We start from the raw sequence: 22,758 nt of genomic DNA, 5'->3' as shown, positions 1-22,758 counted from the left end.
AGAAGAAAGAAAAAACAAAACAAAACAAAAAAAAAACAATCCACAACTGCTCCCGGAACTAACAAGACAACACAATCTTCAGTTCTAACCATGAATAAGTTGGTTTAGACACTTAACTAACAAAAAAAAACTACATATGTGTGTGTCTTTCCATTAAAAGCAGGCAGTTAAACTAAATAAGTGAGTGCTGAGCTTCTAAATGGTAGGACAGGTGCACAGTGAGAGACTAAATGAGATAGATGAATAAAACATTCTCCTCTCTCCTTCTTCCTCCTTTTCTTTTCTGCACAATTTCACACACCAAAACAAAATGTGAAGTGAATGCTGGAATTATGGCAGTAGTACAAATAATTTCCAATAAGGCTCATCTCCATGCATCTCATGGCCATATATATATATATATATATATATATATATATATATATATATATATATATATATATATATATATATATATATATATATATATATATATATAGATAGATAGATAGATAGATAGATAGATAGATAGATAGATATACACATATATATGGAGCTTTACTTTATAGATAGCTGCAGCCTGACATTGAGGTGTTGTGGGGTTGTTAGGGGGCTTAGTAGCTGATGCTGATAACTAATGGCAGCGTTTTTGCTTTGGGAAGGAAGCAGGAAGAGGGAAAATCGCATGGGATTTTATACTAAACAACTAAATACAGTGAATTTTGGGAAATGCAGTGTGCATTTCTAAACTTGCTAAATGTGGAACAACAGGCAACATTTATTATGCTAGTTAATGCTAATGGACGAAGTGACAGGGAGCTGTGATATTTTTGAGTAAATATTTAAGAAATACTGCGAGACGTAAAATTATTTGCTGTTTTTAGGGCAATGTTGTGAGCAGAACATCAAAAACATTCAGTCAGTAACACCAAAAGATCATGCACACAGTTTTCTGTAGCCTAAATTAATAATAAGAAAACTATGTCATGGATGTGACAAAACAGTCTGAAACTACGTCTTTACCAACTTTTGATCTCATATTGTAACGGGAATTGTGTTTTATGGTTTACCGATCATCAAAAGCAGTTTCTGACAGATAAACAATATAATTTTGCACCAATGTCTGTTTAATATGAAAAACAGAATAACTTTCTGATCTCTGGATAAGATGGACTTATACATAATGAGGACTTGCCACCTATAATGGCGGTACTGCAAGATGGTGCAACACACACAACAGATGCCGTATTAATGTGAGATTTATATATGTTAGATAATTCCTCATTTCCATGAAACAGTATGACAGAACTGACATCACTGCGACTAACTCTGGCCACGCGAAGCTAATTTAGAAATATAGAGGATGAAGATCTGGAAGAAAGGAGGGCAACAGAGAAAAGGAGCAATGAGGACAGGTCAAGACAGAAGTAGGCAAATTAACTCATCATCTGTTTTGGACGTGTGTGTGTGTGTTTGTGTGTGTGTGTGTGTGCATATGTCAGATGGTGACAGCTGAGCGAACAGTGACATACCAGGTTGGTAGAGATATTTTGGTAACTAGGGCAAGTGAGAGAGATAGTGAGGAAGACAAAGGCGGAGAAGATGAAGAGATCGTTTAGATGATCCCTCTCACTCCCTCTGCCGCCTTTCTTCACCTTCTCCTCCCTCCACCTTCCCTTTCTCCTCTTACAGCTGATTGACAGCGCCCCCGCCTCCCCGACTCAGCGATCTTTGATTGACAGGACTCCCCAGACTGAAGCTCTTATCCCCTGAAACAAACCATGCTCTGCTCCTCCTCCTCCTCTTTCTCCTCCTCCTCCTCTCCCCTCTGTCTGCCTCAGCCTCCTCACTTCTCTTTACTCCCACTAAATGCTGTCTCATCGTCATCACCTCCTCGTCCTATCGTTCCTCCATCCCTCCTTTCCCATCATCTCTTCCTCAAGCTGTGACCCCTCTTAACCCTATAGATTACACACACACACACACACACACCCTCAGACAAGAGCGCGCACACACATACAGGGAACCCCTTAAACCCTCAGGCTTATGTGGGCCCCTTTAGACTCTGAGACGACACACACTGGTTCACATAACACCCCCTACACACACACACAGACACACACATGCAAACTGCCCCACTCAAGTCTTGACACTGATCTAAGCCTTGAACACACACCGCCTGAGACTATAACCCCCCTAAACTACACACACAGACTCTAACACACACAGCCTGAGCTTATTAAGCCAATTGTAGAAGTCTAAACATGCAGCAAGCTGAGCAGTGAGGTAGGTAACCCCTGAGGGCCACAGAGAGACTGAAACAAAGAAGGAAAAAAGAGAAAAGGGGGATGCAGAAAGAATGGGGGAGCTGGAGGAAGGGTAAGGAAGAGGGAGAAATGATCAAGTCAGGTGGGGGGACGTGGATGTATGTCGCGGAGGAGAAATGGAATAAGACGTGATGAAGATGTTGATTGTGGAGACAGAGAAATTTACAAGGCAAAACTGAATGAAAACCACACACACACACACACAGAAGTACTCACACACACACAGAGGAGAGTGGATGTGGCTCTTTAGGAGTCAAGCAGGCGTATGATAGGATATCGTTGCATGTCGTTAACCCTATATTAACCCTGAGAAACAGTGACACACTCACTGTGCCACAACAAGGATTAACTGGGCCACACACACTCTCACACAAATATACACACGCACACACACATACACTGCAGTGATGAGCAAGCTGTCAGTCACACAAGCACACAAATGCACACCCGGACTGACATCTTTACTGACACCAAGCAATGAGCTGTCAGTCACATGCAGCAAGTCTTTCTTCGCACTACTTTATCGCTTTGGATCCACAAATAAGTGCTCAGTAGTTTGTCTGTTACACTGTGATGCTTCTTATTTATTGCATTTTTTTTGGACAGGATATTAAAATTGTAAAGTTTTTCTTTTTAAAGTCAGTTCACTCTGCATCTGATTCCTTAATAGTGGGTTTAAACATATATGTTCTTCACCAGGCAGACATTTTGAAGCATTCTAATGTAAATATCTTGCATGCAGCGATTAGGCAGGATCCTTTGGTGTCACAAATCAGTGTAGTCTTTAGCATCCATTTTCATTTGAATTTAGTCAGAAAAGCAGTGTGTCTGCATGTCAATGTTAAAGGCTATTTGTTAAGTTAAGAAGCAAATTATTGAGAACACACCAAAGTCACCTCAGACTTCTTCAATATCTAAAATACACCCGGGACAATGGATGTAGTTTGAGTAAAAATTAGGTTTACTTCACTGAAGTAAAAACTGGTAGCAATGATTGTAAAAGTAGAGGGAAATTTAAAGAAAAAACTTCAAATGCAGCATCTGACTTGTCCTTTGTGTACCACCAAAAAGCACTCCATCAAACAGACACAGCAAGGCTTTAGCATTTAAATACATATGAAAGTCTTCATTGAAAAAACATGAAAAGAGATCAATGTTACATGTTATGTGTTATTAATAGATTATGCATTTACTAAAAAATAAAATTTCACGAAACTATGAAAACAGCAATAAAAAAATTAAAGAAAGTCCCTTTTAGATGCTGGTATGGTTTTGCATTCCACTGCTGATAAGCTTTTGTTTGCCTGATGTATGTAGAATCTGGCAGGTTTGTTTACTTTGTATTTCCTTCCAGTCGTTCCAGTCTGGGCCCAGTTTTCTAGCAGCTGTCAATCTAATTCAGACACCACTAAGAAGGGTGGTGCTGAGAGCGACCAAATGTTGTGAGAGAACTTAACCAACAGAAATGTTCACTAAAAAGTGATGACCACCGCTTGTTATTATCATGTTGATTTGTGAGGTCATTCTGGTGAACTAAAAGGGGGGGTATGTTTTTTTGGGTTTTTTTATGTTCTCTTCTTTGCATGTTGTGATTTAGATGACACTGCTGTAAACCAGCAGGGCTTCAGCAGCATTTTCTGTTAGCTTGTTGTTTCTCACTTTGTTTTCCTACATTTCTTTTCAAATTTCTGCATAGCTATTGTTAGATTGGTGGAAATAGTTTGCTTATCTTGCCTATTTATATAGTTCTTTTTAAGCTACAGTGTATTTCCATTTACAAGCCCTTCCAGTGCTGTTTTAAATCTGTCATATTTTCCCCAAAATTCATGACTTTCCTCTAATTGCAAAGAAAAATAAGAAAATCTTCATTTTTGACTGCAAGGTTATGACTAACTGGCCTTTTTGCTCGACTTCGTTGGTGTTTACAATCAGTGAAACACTTAAAGCTATTACTATTCTGTGTCCATTTCCTTCCACATGTTTGTGTCGGACAGCAGAGTTCCAGATGTTACACTAAGAGGCTGTGAACCACTGCAAAGTGGAGGGGGGATACAGGAAGTATCCCACGGTATCCAGGGTAACCTTGACATTCCATCCTGACCAAGTTCCCTGACATCTCCCAGAATTCACTTAAGCTTCTCACTTTAGCCATAGAAAAAGGCACATACACACAGACACACACCACACACACATTCGAAAGCTTATGCATATATCAGTCACTGAAAATCTATGCTCCATATAGTCCAGGGCCTCACATATTATTTCTCTCTATTATTTTGTTGGTTCCTGTCTATTATATCAGCTATTCTTTTCGCAGCCCAACCCACAGCACAATTATATACACACATGCACACATCTCCACACATTCACTTACACACCTTCCAGGCAAATATATAATGGAGCGTAAGCTGAGATGTCTGAGATAGCCGACAAAAAAATAGAAGAACAGGGCTGCAGTGTGCAGATAATGTAACATGCTTCATAAACACACACACACAATGTACATATGAACATATTTAACCCTCATTTTTTAAGGTCACCATAAAGCATTTTATTTACGTGTGTCTGTACGTTTGTTTTGCCAGTTTGCTTAGTTTAAGTTCTAACGGGACAAATACATTTAGCTGTTTTATTTCCTAAAAAAAAAAAACAAAACAGAAGAAAAAAAAAAAAAGTTAACTAATCAGTGTGTATGCAGGGGTGTATACTTATTTAGCACCCAATGAAATGCTTTTAAAAATCTGTATGGCGCTTTTTTATCCTTAAAAGTAACTTTTTAGTTTGTGTGTTCAGTCAAACACACGTGTTTTCCCTGTAAGGAACACACACAGACATAGGATCATGTTTTATGGCTGAATATTGAAGGTTAGACTGAGTTTAAGATATTAGGTTGATATACTGATATAGTATATAGATAGCATTTACCGTGAGGGCCTGATGTCATTTTTTTAAGATTTGATTTGAAAAAAAGGAAAATCATAAAATACAATAGATTATGCAATGTATATTTGACCTGATGAAGAACAAAAAGGTAACATGGTAACAAAAATACTTGTTTTTCATTGAGAACTAAAGAACCTGTTTACACGTCTGTCTGCTCCTTCAGTCTAAACTGTACTAAACCAGCTGGACTCAGCCTTCATCACAGCCATGCCCTACTGAGCAATTTCACTGAAACTCATCCAGGTGTGCATAAACATTTTAGTTCATAAGTGGTTATTTGTCAGCAGTAAACAATTCAAACAATTTGTTTTTTGTGTAATTGTGTGAGTGATTATTATCCGCTTGCATAAAGTCTACATATCTGTATATCTGTAACTGTTCAACCACTCTGTATGAAGCATAAAAAGTGGTTTTATATCCACAAATATAAAACAAGAAGCCTTGAAAGCTCTAGAGACAAACCACATACCTTTAGGAGTATTGTAAGAAAAGATGTCTGATATTATCTGCATACCGATATTATCAACCAATATCTACATTAAAATGCAGTATCGGAAATTATCGGTTTGGGTTTTCACTTTTTTTAATGACAAAACTTTTACACAACATGCACATATTATATATTAAACTCTTCAGCTAAGTCTCCTCTGACTCAAAATAACTAAGTATAAGCAATATCATGTATAGTTTTCCAGATATTTTTGTTCATTAGGCACAAGTCTCTCCAAAAAATATCCGTTTTGGTTGATTCCGGGATGAGACAAAATCGGCGTATTGTATGTTGGTAAAAAAAAGCCAATATTGAACATCCCAGATTTAAGGTTACAAGTCTAAGATTAAAACTTATAATGCAATAACATCAAGTTAGAGGTGCATTACTATACACTCTATATTGAAATAAGAGCCGAGTGTTGTCACAAACCCATCATATCTGGTCATGCTGCTGAAAAGAGACTAATTTTCAGTGCTAATCTGCATGAAGTCACAATGCTGCACAGTTAGCTGAGGTGTGTTTTATCTCCTGCTGCTCACAACTAAAAACATGTTTGGTATTAATGTGGTGACAGTGACGAGGACATTTCACTCGTCTCCCTGTGAATTACTCAAACACACACCGACATGCCTGCAGTCAGAACTGCTCACACAGGGTTAAAACAACTGCCAAGAAGAAATCAGATTAAAACAAGGTTGGATCTCATTTCAGTTTTTCTCTGTCACTTTTTTCTTTGCTCGTGACCCATTTTCCTGCGCTGCTGCAGGAGAGACAGAAAGAGGGGTGGGATGGGTGCTAAGGGAGGGATAACTTCAGTCCTCCACTCTGACAGACAGACAGACAGGCAGGAAGAGCGACAGACATACAGACACAGAAGGAGAACAGCAGACAGCTCCCGCTTGTAAACAGCTTTTTAATTTTGCATTATGTGGAGGAGACGTTCATTCAGCTAAGTACTGCTTGTTCATCTGAATCTGAAGGAATGTATAAGCATTTAGGTTGCACCAGATGCAAGCCTGTCTCCTGTTCACAAACCACTGGAAACATATTTGAAATGGACTTTCACTTGTACTGGAAGTGTGTATGGACTTTTAAAAGGCTGACACTTTTCCCACTGTTTAAATAGATGAGAAATTTCCCTTTGTCTCGCAAAATGAACTACAGTAAGTAGCAGATCATCCAGCCACACAAACATCTTGTCCCATCCTGCCACCCAAACAGGTCAGCACAGTCCTTCCTTCAATGTCTGGTCTGTGTGTGCACAGGGGACAGAAAAAGAGGAAAAAAAAAGAAAGGGCAAAGTGAGAGTCAGTACCTGTCGATGATAACGGGGTCTGAGGGTGTCTCATTACGGTTTCCACAGCTCTTCTTGTCACAGCAGCGACTAAGAGAAGAAAAGAGTCAAAGAAGGAGAAGACACAGGGCAAAGTGAGTCTGACTCAGAAACGATTCAACACATTATATGAAAGTTCCAATTTAGACTTAAATTGGAGTGTTACAGCATATTATGACAGTACGAGCAGAGAGCTTACTAGCAAATTCACATTTGATCATATCAGTTATGAAAAAAAAAAAGGAGTTTTACTGAAAGTCTGTTGAGTAGATCTACGCTGACAGCGTGGCTAAAAATAGTCTTCTATGACACAGAAAAGTGAGAGCATGTAGTGCATGAAAGAGATACACCAGGTTTTAGAGAAACAAGCCAGCAGGGGAACACGTTGGACTGAGGGTAAATCACACAAGTATGTTCATGTTGTGATCAGTAGCGGTCAGCTGCTGATGGATGAATTTAACTACACAAGCACTGACTGGCCAATACAGATTTTTTGTCCACTCCCTGAGTGCACCTGCAATAGGTACGTATGTAACAGGAGCCATGAAGCAATCAGAGGTGGCTGACTTGGATCCTTGTTCATCGTTTATCTCTAGAAGGCGCAGTGGAAGGATACACAATAGAAGAGGGGTGAAGTTTAACACAATGCTCTACTGTGACACTCCTTTGTATCTGGATGACACTTTGATATCCACATAAACACTGTTCTGTTGCAGAACTACAAACATTCCCAGTAAATTTCACACGCACGTTAGTTCACAGCAGAAAAAGTTTCTAAATTTCCCACATTCGGCTCTACGAATCATGATAGTTTTTAATTACCTGAAACTGTCACAAATTCTTTACCTGGAACTCTTTTAAGAGCCGCAAAACACTTGAATGAGCTGCGAGATGATAAAGTCACACAGGGTAACACCTCATCGGGGTTTATTTTACAAAGAGGGAAGCAAGTTTAATTAGAGTGGAAGAGAAAAGTGGTCATGCGTGCCTTTCAAGCTTGTACACGGCAACCTCAAGTGGTGCCAAAATGCACGATGAACAGGTGAGAGCTTGTAAGCTCAAAGATGTGGGTGGGATGCACAACATGAGCAAAAATCCTGGCTGGCATACAAAAATTCACACATATGTACTACAAGTGTGTCAAAGAGCCTTTCTTTGTGTGCATCAATTATGAATAAAGGTGTAAGTAGGAGGGAGGAGGATAAAGATGGGGGGGGCAATAAAGCGTGAAAGGGGTGAACGTGGGAGGGAAAACAAGAAAGGGGAAGGGGAGGATGGGTGGGAAGAGGAGGAAGGGGAGACATCTCAGGTTTCCCACTGTCACAGATGGCAGAGGTGGAAAGAAAGAGGCTGATATGTTACACCTTACTCATTGTCTCCACTATCTGCCACTCTGCCGCTCTCTCTGCTCTCCCTGCCATTTGCTTTCTGCGGCGCTATGAACTGGGTCACTGCGCGGAAAACTTTCGCAGAACAGCGCCGCATCAATGAGAGGTTAGAGATGAATAAACGCAGAGATAAGGAAACAGGGGGAGAAAAAAGAACGAGCTGAGATCAACGAAGGAGGGTGTGGGAGGTATGGGGATTGATGGGTTACTGTGGAGGGGTGGAGGGGATGGGGTCGATGAAGAGACGAGATTAACAGTGGAGGAAGAGGAGAAGGGAGCAGAATGGAAGATGTTACAAATGGAGGGGAGGTGAAGAGGGAAACAGGGGCTGGGATGGAGATAATGTAGCACTTATTGCTTTGGATCCTGGTGATCTAATCATCTGCTCTTTCCCTGCATCTCACACATCTCACCACACACACACACATACACACATGAACATGCACACAAAACCCCTTCTGAAAGCTTCAATTCCTGAAATAGTTTGTTAAAATGAGATGTTCAGCAGAAATATACTTGATGGATTTTGTTAATGATCACTTAATAAAGAAAGATTTTTACATGAAAGCCACTCCAACGGAAGCATCTGCTGTATTTATGTTTTGTTTTGAGGTAAAAAGTAATCATATGGTACAACAAACCAAGAGTATCCCACTTCTTGAGATGACGTATTGTTGGCAGGGGTTTAAGCTGCTTATTTTGGCAGACCAGACAGTTTATCACCACAATTCTTTCCTACAGGGATACGAGGTTGAATAAACACATGCATGCATGCAGGGTTTAGGATTATCTTGCGGAAATAAGCAAAGATTTTCTTGATAATTTGCCATTTGAATGGCATCAAATGTTGCTCCAAAGCCCGGATCAGGTTTAAAGTGCAGATGCATAAACTCTCAATTTCATGTGCACTAATGCATCCCTACCAGGAATCCTGCCTACTGATAACAGGGAGGACAACTCCACTACAAGACAGCTTTCCACTTCATCTCAGTTCATTTAAATGTGCCTTGTCTGCAAAAATGCCCGTTTGTTTCTTTTGATGGTAGAGTTCTCACTCGCTTGTGTGGAAACAGTGGAACTGTGTTTAAAAGTGTGGGAGAGCCCTGTAATAAGGCTATTATACCTATGTTTTGCTTCCTGTATATCATGGCCATTCACTAAGTTTTCAGTTTTGAGCCACATGTTTGTTGGATTGTCAGAATCTTTTAACAATATGAGTGAGAGAGAATGAAAGAATTGATTTATGTTATTTTTGTAATAAGAAAAATCTAATCTTAAGCGTTCTTTAACCTAACAAGCTGTAAAATATTCAGCTGGGTCCATTTTTTTAACCATTACGTAACTTTTCTAGCTTTCTTTCACAAGTTTTTAAAATGCTTTGTCAGCTTCAAAATCTAGCCTTTCATGATTTGGATAAAAAAAAAATCTCATTTTCTGTGCTATCTGTACTTTTAACTATTACTGCAACTATGTTATGTCAAATATTTGCAATCATTAAACTCACTTTTTATCTAACTTTGAAATATTTAAAAGCCTTCTGGGTGACAAGTTTGTTCTGCCAGACTGTGTTTGTTACTCTCAACCCAAAAAAACAAAAAAGAAAGAAACAATCACATACGGAGATCCTTTTTTTGAGGAAAAACCTTTCACATGTTCATGCCAGAGCTCCAACCAGTTTTGTGAGCTAGCAGATTGGCTGAGAGCATATGGCTAACAGCGCCACCGTGACAATAAGCCACACTGATTAATGGACGCTGGGAGCTTTTTGTGTGTGCGCACATTCAACTTTGCAAGCTGTGTGTGGAGCTCCCGTTGCAGAATCAGCATGTGAGAACATGAAGCCACAGCCATAACTTTGACCTCAGCTGCTGTTGAAGACAGGAGTGTGTTTACACTGGTTGAAGAGGCACTTTTGCTCCCCAAGAAGAAAGGTTTGGGGGAAAAAAAAAAAGTTGTGCAGGAAAAACACAACGCAGTGTGGAGGCCAGTGTTGCTTAAGATTCATGTGTACTGCAGATGGAATGCAAAACCACTTATTCATGTTCACAATCCACTCCCCACATGATAAACAACAATAACTTATGGTAAAATCTTTTGCCAGATACAATTTATTTATAAATTTCTTGTAAATCACTTTAGAATTTCAGTGGATTTCCACGAGCCTGTGGAGCAGGGCAGTCTGAGGAATATTCAGCGAGCTATAGAATAAAATATGCCTGATTTCGCTGCTAAAATCCCTGCTTGCGCATATAGATGAACCACCATTTATATTGTTACAGCTAAAGTTTTCTGTGACAAGGTCAAGAAATAGGAACAACCTAATTCATGTGCTAAATTTGAATTTTTATAACTGCCGTTTGCAGGCCTGTGCGTGCATATGCATACTTCTTTGTGTCTTTAAATATGCCTGTGTGTGTGTACGTTAGAGTCCCTGCCTATATTTTATAGTCAGATTGTGGAGGAAGGCCCATTTGTTAGCCACGAAACAACAGAAGGGTTCAGATTGACTAATGAGTTTCTCTGTGTCCTAATTAACCAGGCATCACAAAGACACACACACACACATTTTTCTGCACACACATTTTTCTATTGTATAGCATAGGTTTGTAAAATGCCTCTAAAAATAGGGCTCTTTTCCTCTCAACCTACTTCCGAAGAAATTCATCTTTAGATTATAATTAAAGCAACAACGACGAGAGAGCAAACTCATCTTCCTCAGCAAACGTGGCTTCAAGTGCATGTGTGTTTATGAGGCTGGGTTGGTGGGGGTTAATGAGGGGAGCCGAGTAAGAAATGTATGAAGATGTGATTAGTGGGAACTTTCTGCAGATTAACAAACTGCGCTGCAGGGATAGTAAGGAACATCTGAGATGATGAAGAGATGTGTGGAGTCTCGTCTCACCTGCACATGATCTCATGGGTCAGAAGCACTCTGCACATCTCTGGGTTCTTGTCTTGGCCTTCATAGACAATCGGCTGACAAGGGGAGACAAAGACACAAGAAAGGTTGAAGATTGTTAGCTCGAAGGTTTAAGGCTGCATCTTTACTGCAGACATCCAGTTGTTACGATGGGGAGCATAACTGGCGATGTTTGTGTGATTGAATTATAATGATCAGATGGGACGATCAGAGCCTAGTTTAGTCATTTTATGCTTTTCTTTTCTTTTTTTTTTTTTTTTTTTAACCAGAACTCTAAGCATCTTTTTTTTATTATTATTATTTTTATTTGTTTTTTTGTTTTTTTTCAATTATATACTATATAAAAATAAATAAATAAATGAATTTTTAAAAAAAAACAACTGTAAGCATCACATCAAATGTAATACATTTTAAAGTAATGCAGCTAGACTGTCACTTGCCAAAAGTTGCCAGTCAATGCCTTCACCAGTGCATGCATGTGTACAAAAGCATTTGCATCTTTTTTTTTGTTTGTTTCAGTTCACTGCACTCCACATCTACCAAGGTAGAGAAATAAACCTATACCACTTTCCAGTAGAGCTCCAACATAAAGAAAAACTATGTGAAAATAAGGACAAACGTTTCTTTTCACAGACGTTTCTCTCCATTAATTTATAACAAGAAGGCTGGAAATGTGTTTGTGAGATTAACAGGTTGGATTCCACTTCACCTCGAAGAACATACGGTTCAGTAGCAACACCTTCTCTGCACACGCTCACACCCATTGTTTCAGCACAGCCCGCCTGACACCACCCTCCCTTCACATAAACACACACACACACACAGCTTGTTTTAGAACATCCACAAGACAACAACCCCATCTCATCAGCTGACATGCTGAGCAGGCGAATCTCTGAAGTTGAAACTCACAAGCAAATTAAGTTGTAAATTCATAATGGCCACACTTTCTGCTTCTGAAAAGGTGTTCCAGTTGAGGCGTCAACTGTCTCCATTATAAAACGTTCCTGGTTGTGTTTAGAAGCTCAGAGTAGAGCTCTGGCATAAGTCACACACCAGTAAGCTATCCATCAATCAGTTTACACACCCTGCCTGTCTTTGGTCTATTCCAGTCTGTTTGATCTGTCATTCCAAACTGCAGAAAGTCTCACCGAGTGACAAGCTCACTTTTCTCAGGGAACAGCGAGGAAGTTTCTCTGTCCTTTGTAATAATCTTCAGCTCGGGTTCAGACGACCTGCTGCCATCAAGTTAACATTAGTGAATTAAGTTCCTGTGGTGAAAGCTAAAGAGCCCTAAAAACTGCAACACTGTGTCGTGTTACATGAAGAGCTGAACTGATTCAGATGTAATAATTATGCGTAATCACTGTTAAGGTCATGGAGCGTAAAATAAACTGTTAACTTCTAAAAGTTCATCGTCAAACTCAGCAAGACGAATGATAAACGAGTTACTTCAACCACTGAACGCTCTCCTTTTCACTTAGTCAAGTCAAACTGAAGCTGTGCTGATGATCATTCAGACACTAGACAGAAGGCACCAGTGGCATCTTTTTTTTTTTTTAAAAAGTCCATCCTTTTCCATTTGGAAAAAATTGACTCCAAAAATGGGCAACAAAGATGTGTGAGGCATCGTACAGTCACATGAAGGAGAAGCCTATAGCAGGCAGACATTTTGAATGAGGCTATAATCTGCTGGCAGGGACCCCTGGGCCAGTATGTTTCATCATGGGACCCCAGCATGAACAAATCCTGCAGACAGGGCCCCTCATAGTCCTATATGGCCCCCAGAAACTGGTAGCTCTGCAGCATTAATGGAAAGTAGCAACAGTGATCACATTATTGTGGCCTAAAACATTTCATTCTAATAGCTAGTTGTCTCTAGTACCTTCTGTGTTTTCAGGAACTGGAGCCCCCTTGTGTTTCAGGACCCGGGGCCCTTGTCAGTTATAATTTTTCATGCATGTGCCTGTAGCCCATTTGAAATTCCCTGCTGAAAATGTACTGACATGTGAACCTGCAGCCTAAAAGCCTCTTGGTGGTCCAGAACTCCGGGGTTGTACACACCCAGGCAATGCAAGCATGATGTGTAATGTAAAACAAAAACAATATGCTCTTAAAGCAGAAACAGTAACAACATGCAGGCAGCTAATGCTAAGCTAACATTTCCAAAAGGGGCCCCACAAAAAAACTAAAATAAATACTTAACCAGACTGAAAACATTTAAAATGGACTCAGAGAGTGATAAGAAGCTTTTGTTGACACACTGCTGAGGTCAATCCACCACTCAAGACATTGGATATATGCCTGTAGTCCCTCTCTATCAACACTGGAACCGTGAAATTACCCTGGTTACAGTTCACTGGAAGCTAATCTGAATATAGTAAATGTAGGAAAAGTGAGAATTTCACTGATGAAATCTGCTCCAGCCACAGAGAAGTCTTGCTCATTGTGCCATGGGAAACTTCTAGTGACCTTGGACTCAACAAACATGTATCGGTTCAATCTGTAGCTCTCACATCTTTTTTGTTTTTGTTTTTTTCTTCCCTTTTGCTCTAGAGGTCTTTCTATGACACCCACACACACTTACACACAACCCCTTGAGCCCATTCAATTAAATAATTTTAAAGAGTCCATAGTTTATTCATGCTAATATTTTCATGACAAGGGGCTTGCTAGAATAAGTTTACATGCAATACTTCATATATATTTTTATATATATATATATACCGTATATATACACACACGGTATATATACGGTATATAATTTTTTTAATGTTTTGCTACAGCATCACCTTACCACCTTGTGTCTGAAATACTCAGCTTAAGTTTCTGTCTCTTTAAGACCACATTCCCGGTATTCTGTTTATAACTATGTCATGGTACCAACAACACAAGCACAAAAACGTGAATATTTTTCATGAATTTTGAACAGAACTACGATCTTCCTAATTAATGGAAGCATTTATGTAATTGTAAGAATTATAATTAATTGTAATAATCAGGATGATTCAGAGGAAGTCGTAGAAAAAGATGAGTAATGAAAGTAAAATAGTTCATTTTGGGGCTAAAAACTTAGTTCAGAATCTCAAACATTGAACTTTGAACAAGAACTAGCGTCATATTTATTTGTTGAAGCTTCTACAGAAGTGTGTGCTTGGATCAGACTTATCTTCTGTTAGACAACATAATGTTTGATGTGGAAGTCTGGCTCTTTAACATTACAGTCATATGTATGCTGAAGGACAGCAAAAAGCCTAAAACACATTATTAACCTTGCTAACACACTGTCTTAGGATTTACAGATCTGTAAATGTAAAACTGTCTGGTTCTCACAAGTTGTACATTTCCAAAACTTTGATTGGAAACTAATAAAACTGATCTTCATCATACAAATCCTGCAGTGTAAACGAGATCATTCCAACACACAGACAAGACATCTACAAAGTAAGCAGGTCAGTTTATCTTACGGCTAAATCCTTGCTTTGCAAACCTTTGAATCATCTTGTTCTTTAACAACTTGCTTTGTCTTGTCTCTGTACTCCAGAAGCGACGCCGCTTCCTGCGTTGTACAAGCCTGGCTATTGTGGATCGTAAACTGAGGTCTTAATTTCCTGGTAACTCTGTGCTGCTTGGCACCTGCAGACATGTGGAACTCTGAGAGGAAAAGCCGACAACACTAAAAATAATTCACATATAATATTTTACCTGCCCTTTTGTGACAGGCTCTTGTGTAAATGTGCATCTTCCCCTGCCATCGCGGCCCATGTTCGTCTCAGATGCTTCATCCTGTCACTTCGCCTCCTCTCTTTCATCTGCTTTTTCCACCTCTGTCTCCTCCCTCTCTCCACCTCACCGGGCCTTTCAGGCAGCATCTTTGCTGCTCTCTCCTGCACCTTTGAAGTAGCGTGACATGCGCGACATGTAAACAAGGCTCTGCTAAGCAGGGGAACACACTTCCCCCTGCGTTAGTGTCAGGTCGACTAGCGAGCTAGTGATCCGGCAGGGCCACGGTGACAGACGCTTTATTCTCCGGGATGGAGCAGTGATCAATGAGCACCGTGTTACGCTTCTGAAAACTGGGAGGTGCTCACCTCCTCCATTTAACATAATCAGTACTGGCCCTCAGCACATAAGCAAAACAGTTAGGTATACAAAAATAGAAGAGAAACAGAAATAGGAGCTTTAACATTGGAGTTGGCGTTACGTTTTCTGGCAGCAAAGTAAGAACCGAGAATAGAATCATCCAAATAAGACATCTGCATTACAGAGCAGAACAGAGGAGCTAAACCAATCCTGATTTGTAAGGATTTCCACACAAAGCAGCACCAATCAGCTCTGAAAAGTGAAAGTCTGCATCATAAAGTGGCGTGCAGAATCTTGAAAGTTGCATCCAGATGCTTTATCTCAAGACAAGTCATTTGCATAGAACTGAGTTAAATATATTAAAAAGCAGCAAATAATGGCATCACTCCCGGACCACCTGCTGTTTTAGCTACGCAATCTTTCACTGAGGATCTCAGTGGAGCAGTGAATAATGTTTCCAGGGTGCAGCCTCCATATTCTGAGGGGAATATTTCCTGCACTTGGCTTTAGCGTTTAAATCCCTCGTGAGCCATGCATTTTATCCAGTGTGGCAGCGGTAGTATTATACCTCATTGCAACTGTTTCACCCTTATCCTCTCTTATCTTCTTCTATTTCTGGACTTTAACTGTCGTTAAAATATGTAGGAGGTATGCTGCTGCTGCGGCCGTGTCTAGACCGGGGAGATTAACAGGTCTTCTTCATGACTGCACCAACTTGACCGTGTGGGGATGTTTAATGCATGATGTTCGTACGGGAAATTGTTTGTTAAAGGTTGAAGAATTATCTGAATGTGTATGTAAAACAGTTTTTTTTATATTGATATCTCATGATGTTTTTTCTCAATTTTAGGAGACAGTTCAGCTTTTTTTTTTTAACTCAACATTTACTGTGCTTCCACTTGAGTCACAGGAAAAAAAAAGCTTCATGCTGTTGACAGAGTCAGTGTGTAAGTGAAAAATTTCTGATTTTTGGTGGACGAAACAAAGTTTTTGCGTTTATCTTCAGCTGTAAAATAAGATCAGGAGACACCAATCCCACCTGGTGCTGCTGGGTGGCTTCAGTTTTCTATGTTTGGCAAGACAACAATGACTGGGAACAAGTGTGTGTGGTTAGAGGAAACAGCAGCCATGACATCACTGACCAGCTAAGCCAACCACATGACTGTTTTGGTTTGACCACCTGTTAATGTTCCTCTGCTGCTGGGAATACCAGTCAGAGACTCACATCAGTCTTATTTAAACATTGCACTGAATCCCCATCATTGAGAATATTTCTTTGTATGCTTCTCACCCCTCGTCCAATACACACACACACACACACACACACACACACACACATATACATATACATATATATATATATATATATATATATATATATATATATATATATATATATATATATATATATATATATATACACACTCTTGACTGAGCAGGCTTAGTTTTTCAGTTTATCTCCATCTTGCATTTATTGACATGTACAACACACACCTACCTTCATCCATACCTTTAGGAAAAGTGATTTTTCTCTGATGAAGGCGACACATTTTCAGACATCACTCAACTTATGTGTGTATGTTGGTGGCTTCAGCTTCCAGTAGCTGTGAATCCCCAACTGTGTGCCACTAGTGGTCCCCTAACCGAGCTCAAGCTAAACAGTGTTATTGTGACACAGTGTGGTCTCGCGGGCCTGCCAGACACACACACACAAACACACACACAGTATGTGGTGCAGTGTGGCAGCAGTAATGTGAGACTCTGTCAGAGCCTGGAGTCACATTAGCGAGTATTCAGTGCATAGCGTGGCTTCTTGGCTCCATATACCTTACCACACATGCACAGTCTGGGTCACACCAGACAACTCTCACTCTCTGTTCATCCCAGAACAAAAAAAAAAAAAGAAAAAAAAAAGAAAAAAAGAGAAAAGAATCAGACTTAATTCTGACTGATAATTGGAAGAGAAAATAAAAACAAAGAGAACTTTCTGTCTTTGGCCTGTTCAGACTCTGTCCTAACTCTTCCTGCTGCTTCCTCAGCCTCTTCGGAATAAACACATAAACAAAAACATAAACAGCAGAAAACTGGATCTCATCAGAAAATGCTTGCCACTCAGTCGACCAAATCCCAGAGGTGCCGTTATATCTTTCCACGTCCCACTGTGAACAGCAGAATGACGCTCCTGTTCTTCAGCAGCCGCTCACTGCCTCCCTGCTCTAATCACAGCAAGAGAAGCACAGGCAAAACCGCCTGGAGTCATGCAGTGTGTGTGTGCGTGCGTGTATATGTTTGTGTATATGTGTGTGTGCCTCCGCCCACATCAACACTGTGGAAACACCCACCCGCTGAATCCCACACACACAAACTTCTGTGTCTGCAGGTAGATGCAGATAAAGGAGGGCGGCCGATCAGTGGAGCAGCTCATTGTAGGAGAGGTAAGAGGAGAGGTGACAGGCTGCTGTGAGTGTGTGTGTGTGTGTGAGCATGAGTGTGTGCTTACCTGTTTAGTCATGGAGTCTATGAGTCGAACATAAAAGTCCTGCTCTGTTCTGATGCCTGTTGGGAGCCAGAAGAGGAGAGGAAATCATAAACTTTGCATGGACTTACAGAAAAGCACGTTGAAGTACAATAAAACATATGAAAGGCATTTTGGAACAAAATCTTGGTTACTCCTGCAAGACTCAACAACATGGTTCACACTCAGTTTTCTATTTGTTAAAGACAAAAACTGAGTGATTATTCCAATTTTCTTTTCCAGCTTTTGATTTTTTTTTTTTCATTTTTTGTGTTGATTTGTTTCTATTTATGCTTAAAAAAAGAACAGATATCCAACACAAAACAGAAAACAATGACCTGCTTACGCATGAAATATGCACATATTCAGAAGCCAAAATGTTGAGGGCACAAAATTTAAGCAATGAGGACAAAACAGCAGCTGCTCATCTACTTACATTTTGTGACAAAGATCCTGGACGTGTCTTCCAACAAAACATATCCTGCCAAATCCGTTTGATTTATCCACTTATTTGACATTTAAAATCAGTTCATTTTAATATTTAATCATTAGTAGGTACTTGCAATGCATCCTTTTCTATCAATATATCTAAAATATCAACAAGTGCAGGCCACTTTTTGCAGCTGTGCTTCATTTCTCCAAACTTGGTCGAAGCTGTAATATTCCTGCTGCAGCTCAAACTGTCAAGAAGCATCTTTTTTTTGGTTTGTTTTTCCAGAGGGACAGTCTTATTTAGGGACAGTGACAGTGATAAAGCCACAAAGCTGCTACAAATCGCCTGCAACAGCTGCGCTGAAATTTCACTAATAGATATGATGAAACTGCACTGCTGGTTCTGTGACATAAACCAGTTGTGGCAGCCTGATGGTCCTCTGCAACATTTCATCCCACTGCTCTGGGGACAGGGGACATTTTTCCACATTAAATCTCGCAGGGGAAAAAAAACCAACTACTGCATGTGTGCATATTTTATTAGAGGAAGCAATCAAGCTGATTTGGGTAAATTGGCTGTGTATGACGCGCGCGTGCACGTGTCGGGCCACTCACCGTTACTGTAAAGAAGCTGCAGCCGGTAATGAATCCCGTTATTGGTCTTCTCTCCGCTTGTTTCCTTAACACACACACACACACACACACACACACACACACACACACACACACACACAGACACACAACAAACACTTGTTTGTTTACTGGAATATATCACACAAAAATAAATATATTTTTAAAGGAGCACGTCTGCGCACACGCAGGCCGGCGAGTCCGCTAAATAAATCATTTCTACGCCTTTTCAATAAGTAAATAAAAACTAAATCTGATTTATGTTCACGGCTTATAATATTAAAGATGCACAGGCCTGTAATTTTCTCATGTGTAATCGCGGTGTTATTGTGGATTTTTAATTCCTCTGTAATTACTGGTTATGTTTGGAGGGGCCAATAAAGCCAACAGTAAATCCTTCCGCTGCGCCTCCATGTCATAATTGATGAAGAGTTTGCCACGCCGTTGTTTATGCAGAACAAGTGGTTGTGTTTGAATTGAGCTGTAAATAAAAAACAATCTGAACATGGAAAAAAGTATTTTATGGTCGTCAAATGTTTAAATGAACGGAGGGCTGTTTTTGACCCGCAGTGTGCTTATAGGCCAGTGTTTTGTTTTATTCCTAACAAGGTTATTATTATTATTATTATTATTATTATTATTATTATTATTATTAATAATAATAATAATAATAATAATAATAATAATAATAATATAGACTAAAAATATATTATTTTTTTAAAAGTTGAGGGAATAAAAACCATTTAACAATGACATCAACATTAAACAATGGGGCCTGGAGAAAAAGAAAAATGCTGAATTATCATGTTTCCTGCACTGACCTTCTCCTTCTCGATGAAGTCTACAAAGTTGGTCCTCTCGATCTCCACCGGCTGGCCCTGCCGGTCGTATAAGGCCAGGACGAAGTGGAAAAAGTTGGACTTGCGCAGGTTGGAGGGGGGCTGCTTCTCAAAGTGAGCCCGGGCCAGACCCACTCCACTGCAGACACATAAGCGGAAATAAGTCGGTTTTTAGAAATAACTGAGTGTTGCCCTGTAAAAAAAAAAAAAAAATAATAATAATAATAAAGTAATTATTTAGAGACGGAAAGAAGTAAGAATAAATGTGCGCTTTTTAATGAGCTTGATTTTTTTTTAAAGGTGTATCTTGTTTCTCAAACTGCCAAGGAAGAATAAACCCAAATCAAGAAAACTTATATAAAATATCACATTAGTTAAACAGGACGTGATTTATTCATTCAGCTTTGTGGTGACTAAATTCGTTTAATTAAAAACAAAAGCTTGTGTTTAGAAAATAGCTTTTTTCTTTTCTTTTTCTTTTTTATGAGCCCAACATATGGGAACATATGAATCATTTTATCCTTTTGATTTCATTTTCCCAATCCAAACACAAAGTGCACTTTATATGCGTAAAGCTGTGTGGAGGCAGCACGTGCTGTTGTGTTCATGTTAGTTTATGCTGTGAAATGTTTCTAAACCAGACTCTTTATTCCCCCAAAGTATCCCAGCAGCAGTTTAAATCCAGAAAGTCTTTCCCCGGACAGCAGCTCCTCGACTGCAGGATCCGCGTGGACAAAACGCGCATTGATTCCACGTTTCGGAAATCTACGCGGAGGGTGGAAGTGCTTCCTTTTCACTCCTGCAAAGCTCACCTTTGGGCTGCCGTGTTGGCGTCCAGCACGCCGCCCCCCTGCATCCAGCTCCGGACGTTCATGCCTCCCAGCGGCTCCTCTTTCAGGCTGCTGCCGCTTCTCTGGATGCTCTCCTGAATCCCAAACATGAACAAACCTCCGAAGCTCGAGACTTGTCCTTCCGTGTTTCGCTGCCTGTCCACCTGACTCTGCACTTTGCTTGCCGTGGATCTTTCACGCTTGATCCAAGCGGAGCAGCGTGGGCGCGTTCTTGGTTTTTACTGCTGCTTGCGCTTCGTTAGGAGTCGCGCGCTGAGCTCCAAAGCTTATTCCTCTGACTTGTCCTGGGGAGGGAGCCGCTACTACAACGGGGAGCACATCATATCAGACCTCTGAGATCCAAAGATGTCCAGATATTTAAAGGTTTACTTTAAAACGCTACAAGTAGGAAGAGAACGAGTCACCCAGATGGAAAGGTGTACAGAAGTCACTCCTGGCGCGCTGAGAGATCCACACTTACAGCTGTCAGAGACAGAGAAAAGACATCAATAGCACCCGGATCACATGTCATCATTATCTCTGACTTCTTTCTTCCTCTTTTTTCATTTTTCTCTCTCTTTATCCTTTTGGTTGCCTATAAGTGCTGTCCGGGACGTGTTGCGGGGTTTGCTGATGTCCAGAGCAGCGCTGAGTCCTGCGGATGACTCCCGAGCTCTCAGCACTCTGCGCTCTCACTGAGGAAACCGCTTTGTGACTCTTCCCAAAGGACTCTCTCTGAGAACCAAACACGGGCTTCTCCCGCCCCGGGGGAGAGAGAGAGAGAGAGAGAGAGAGATGGGAAGGGAAAAAAGGGAGGGGACCGTCGGAGTGGAGGGAAAGGGACAGGACGGAAAGAGAGAAGACGCCCCCAAACAAAGACTAGATTGGAATCAGGCTGCCACGGAGCTCTTCTATCCCTCTATCCCACCCTGTACGTCCGAGGATCTGCTCTGTCCTGCTTGAAAGACTAAATAAAATGTCTCACAGAAAGCTGCTTTATGGTAAGATTGGGAAAAAAAACAAAAAAAAAAAAAACTTTTGCGCGCGCTAAATTCTTTTAAAAAATAGGCTCGTAAAGTTCTCTGCACCCGCACAGAGCTTCTGTTTTGGGGGTGGGGGCTAGAATCATGGCTCGAATCATGGCTAGAATCCCCCCCCCCCCCCCAAAAAAAAAAAAAAAAAAAAACATTTTACGCACTATTAGAGGATGAAATAAATCCCATCTTACCAGAGCAAAATACACACAACCAAATTAATTCTAAATGTTTTCCCCTAAAAGAAACGTGGAGGAAAGTAAATATCTTACAGTATGGATAACCCTTATGACGGCCATGTTGGTATTTTGTCGAATCTGATTCTATAAACAGAGATCTACATTTTCTGTAGGTTTTACCAGCCGCTTCTAGGTTCAATTATAAAAGCCATTTTTCATCTTTACATCATTATTTCTGGTCGCCATTGTCTTCAGGAGGCTACAGGCCTGTTTCTTTTTCTTTTTTTTTTTTTTTACAGCCAAGCGCCGCAAGACACACAAACAAAAGTGACAATAACAATAATTAGCTCAAAATAACAATGAACATAATTGAGGATAATTGCTAGCATATTTCCCTGCTTTGTCTCTCCTTCTGGCACCATCTGTTATTTGAAACTATTTATCACGCCGCCAAGGGGAAAGCCAAAACAAAACACAAATATTAATAGATAACACAGTGAAGTATTTTAATAGAATAAAAAAGCAACAACAGCACATTGATCTGTTGAGGTGCAAAAGGTCGACAAGTTTGGGATAATTCAGCCGGCTGTGGAAATGATTGGCAGGTCGATCTGGCGCTGTTCCAACGCTTTAATTCCCAAAGGTTGTTGAAAAACGCTCTTGACCTTGATTAAGGAGAAGAAGAGCGTTTTATGCTCCGCTTTCCTGCTTGTAGACAGTAGCCAATCCAGAGAAGAAGAAATAGGAGGTGTGAATGGGCTCCGGAACGACTGCAGTGAAAATAAACACCTGCAATGATCAATTTAATATTAAAGAAAAGAATGATCTGAGTGAGC

General features: G+C 40.2%; 1 protein-coding gene across 4 annotated transcripts in view; it reads right to left on the bottom strand.

Moving 5' to 3' along the window:
* Positions 1–20,819, bottom strand: part of LOC306761857 (transcription factor COE1) — a gene marked incomplete at both ends in the record, with an annotated part of 87,661 nt that extends 66,842 nt beyond the window's left edge. For all 4 annotated transcript variants that reach the window (XM_079248171.1, XM_079248172.1, XM_079248173.1 and 1 more), the window contains 6 exons: positions 7,058–7,126; positions 11,366–11,439; positions 17,964–18,019; positions 19,026–19,089; positions 19,862–20,018; positions 20,692–20,819. In XM_079248171.1, the coding sequence (XP_079104297.1) occupies positions 7,058–7,126; positions 11,366–11,439; positions 17,964–18,019; positions 19,026–19,089; positions 19,862–20,018; positions 20,692–20,819 (548 nt within the window). The remainder of the gene's footprint in view (positions 1–7,057; positions 7,127–11,365; positions 11,440–17,963; positions 18,020–19,025; positions 19,090–19,861; positions 20,019–20,691) is intronic.
* Between the last annotated feature and the right edge of the window lie 1,939 nt (positions 20,820–22,758).

Source organism: Telmatherina bonti, assembly GCF_933228915.1.
Source record: "Telmatherina bonti genome assembly, chromosome: 10".
NCBI lineage: Eukaryota > Metazoa > Chordata > Actinopteri > Atheriniformes > Telmatherinidae > Telmatherina > Telmatherina bonti.
Note: the sequence above shows the minus strand (reverse complement) of the source record. Positions and strands in the feature narration are given on the sequence as shown.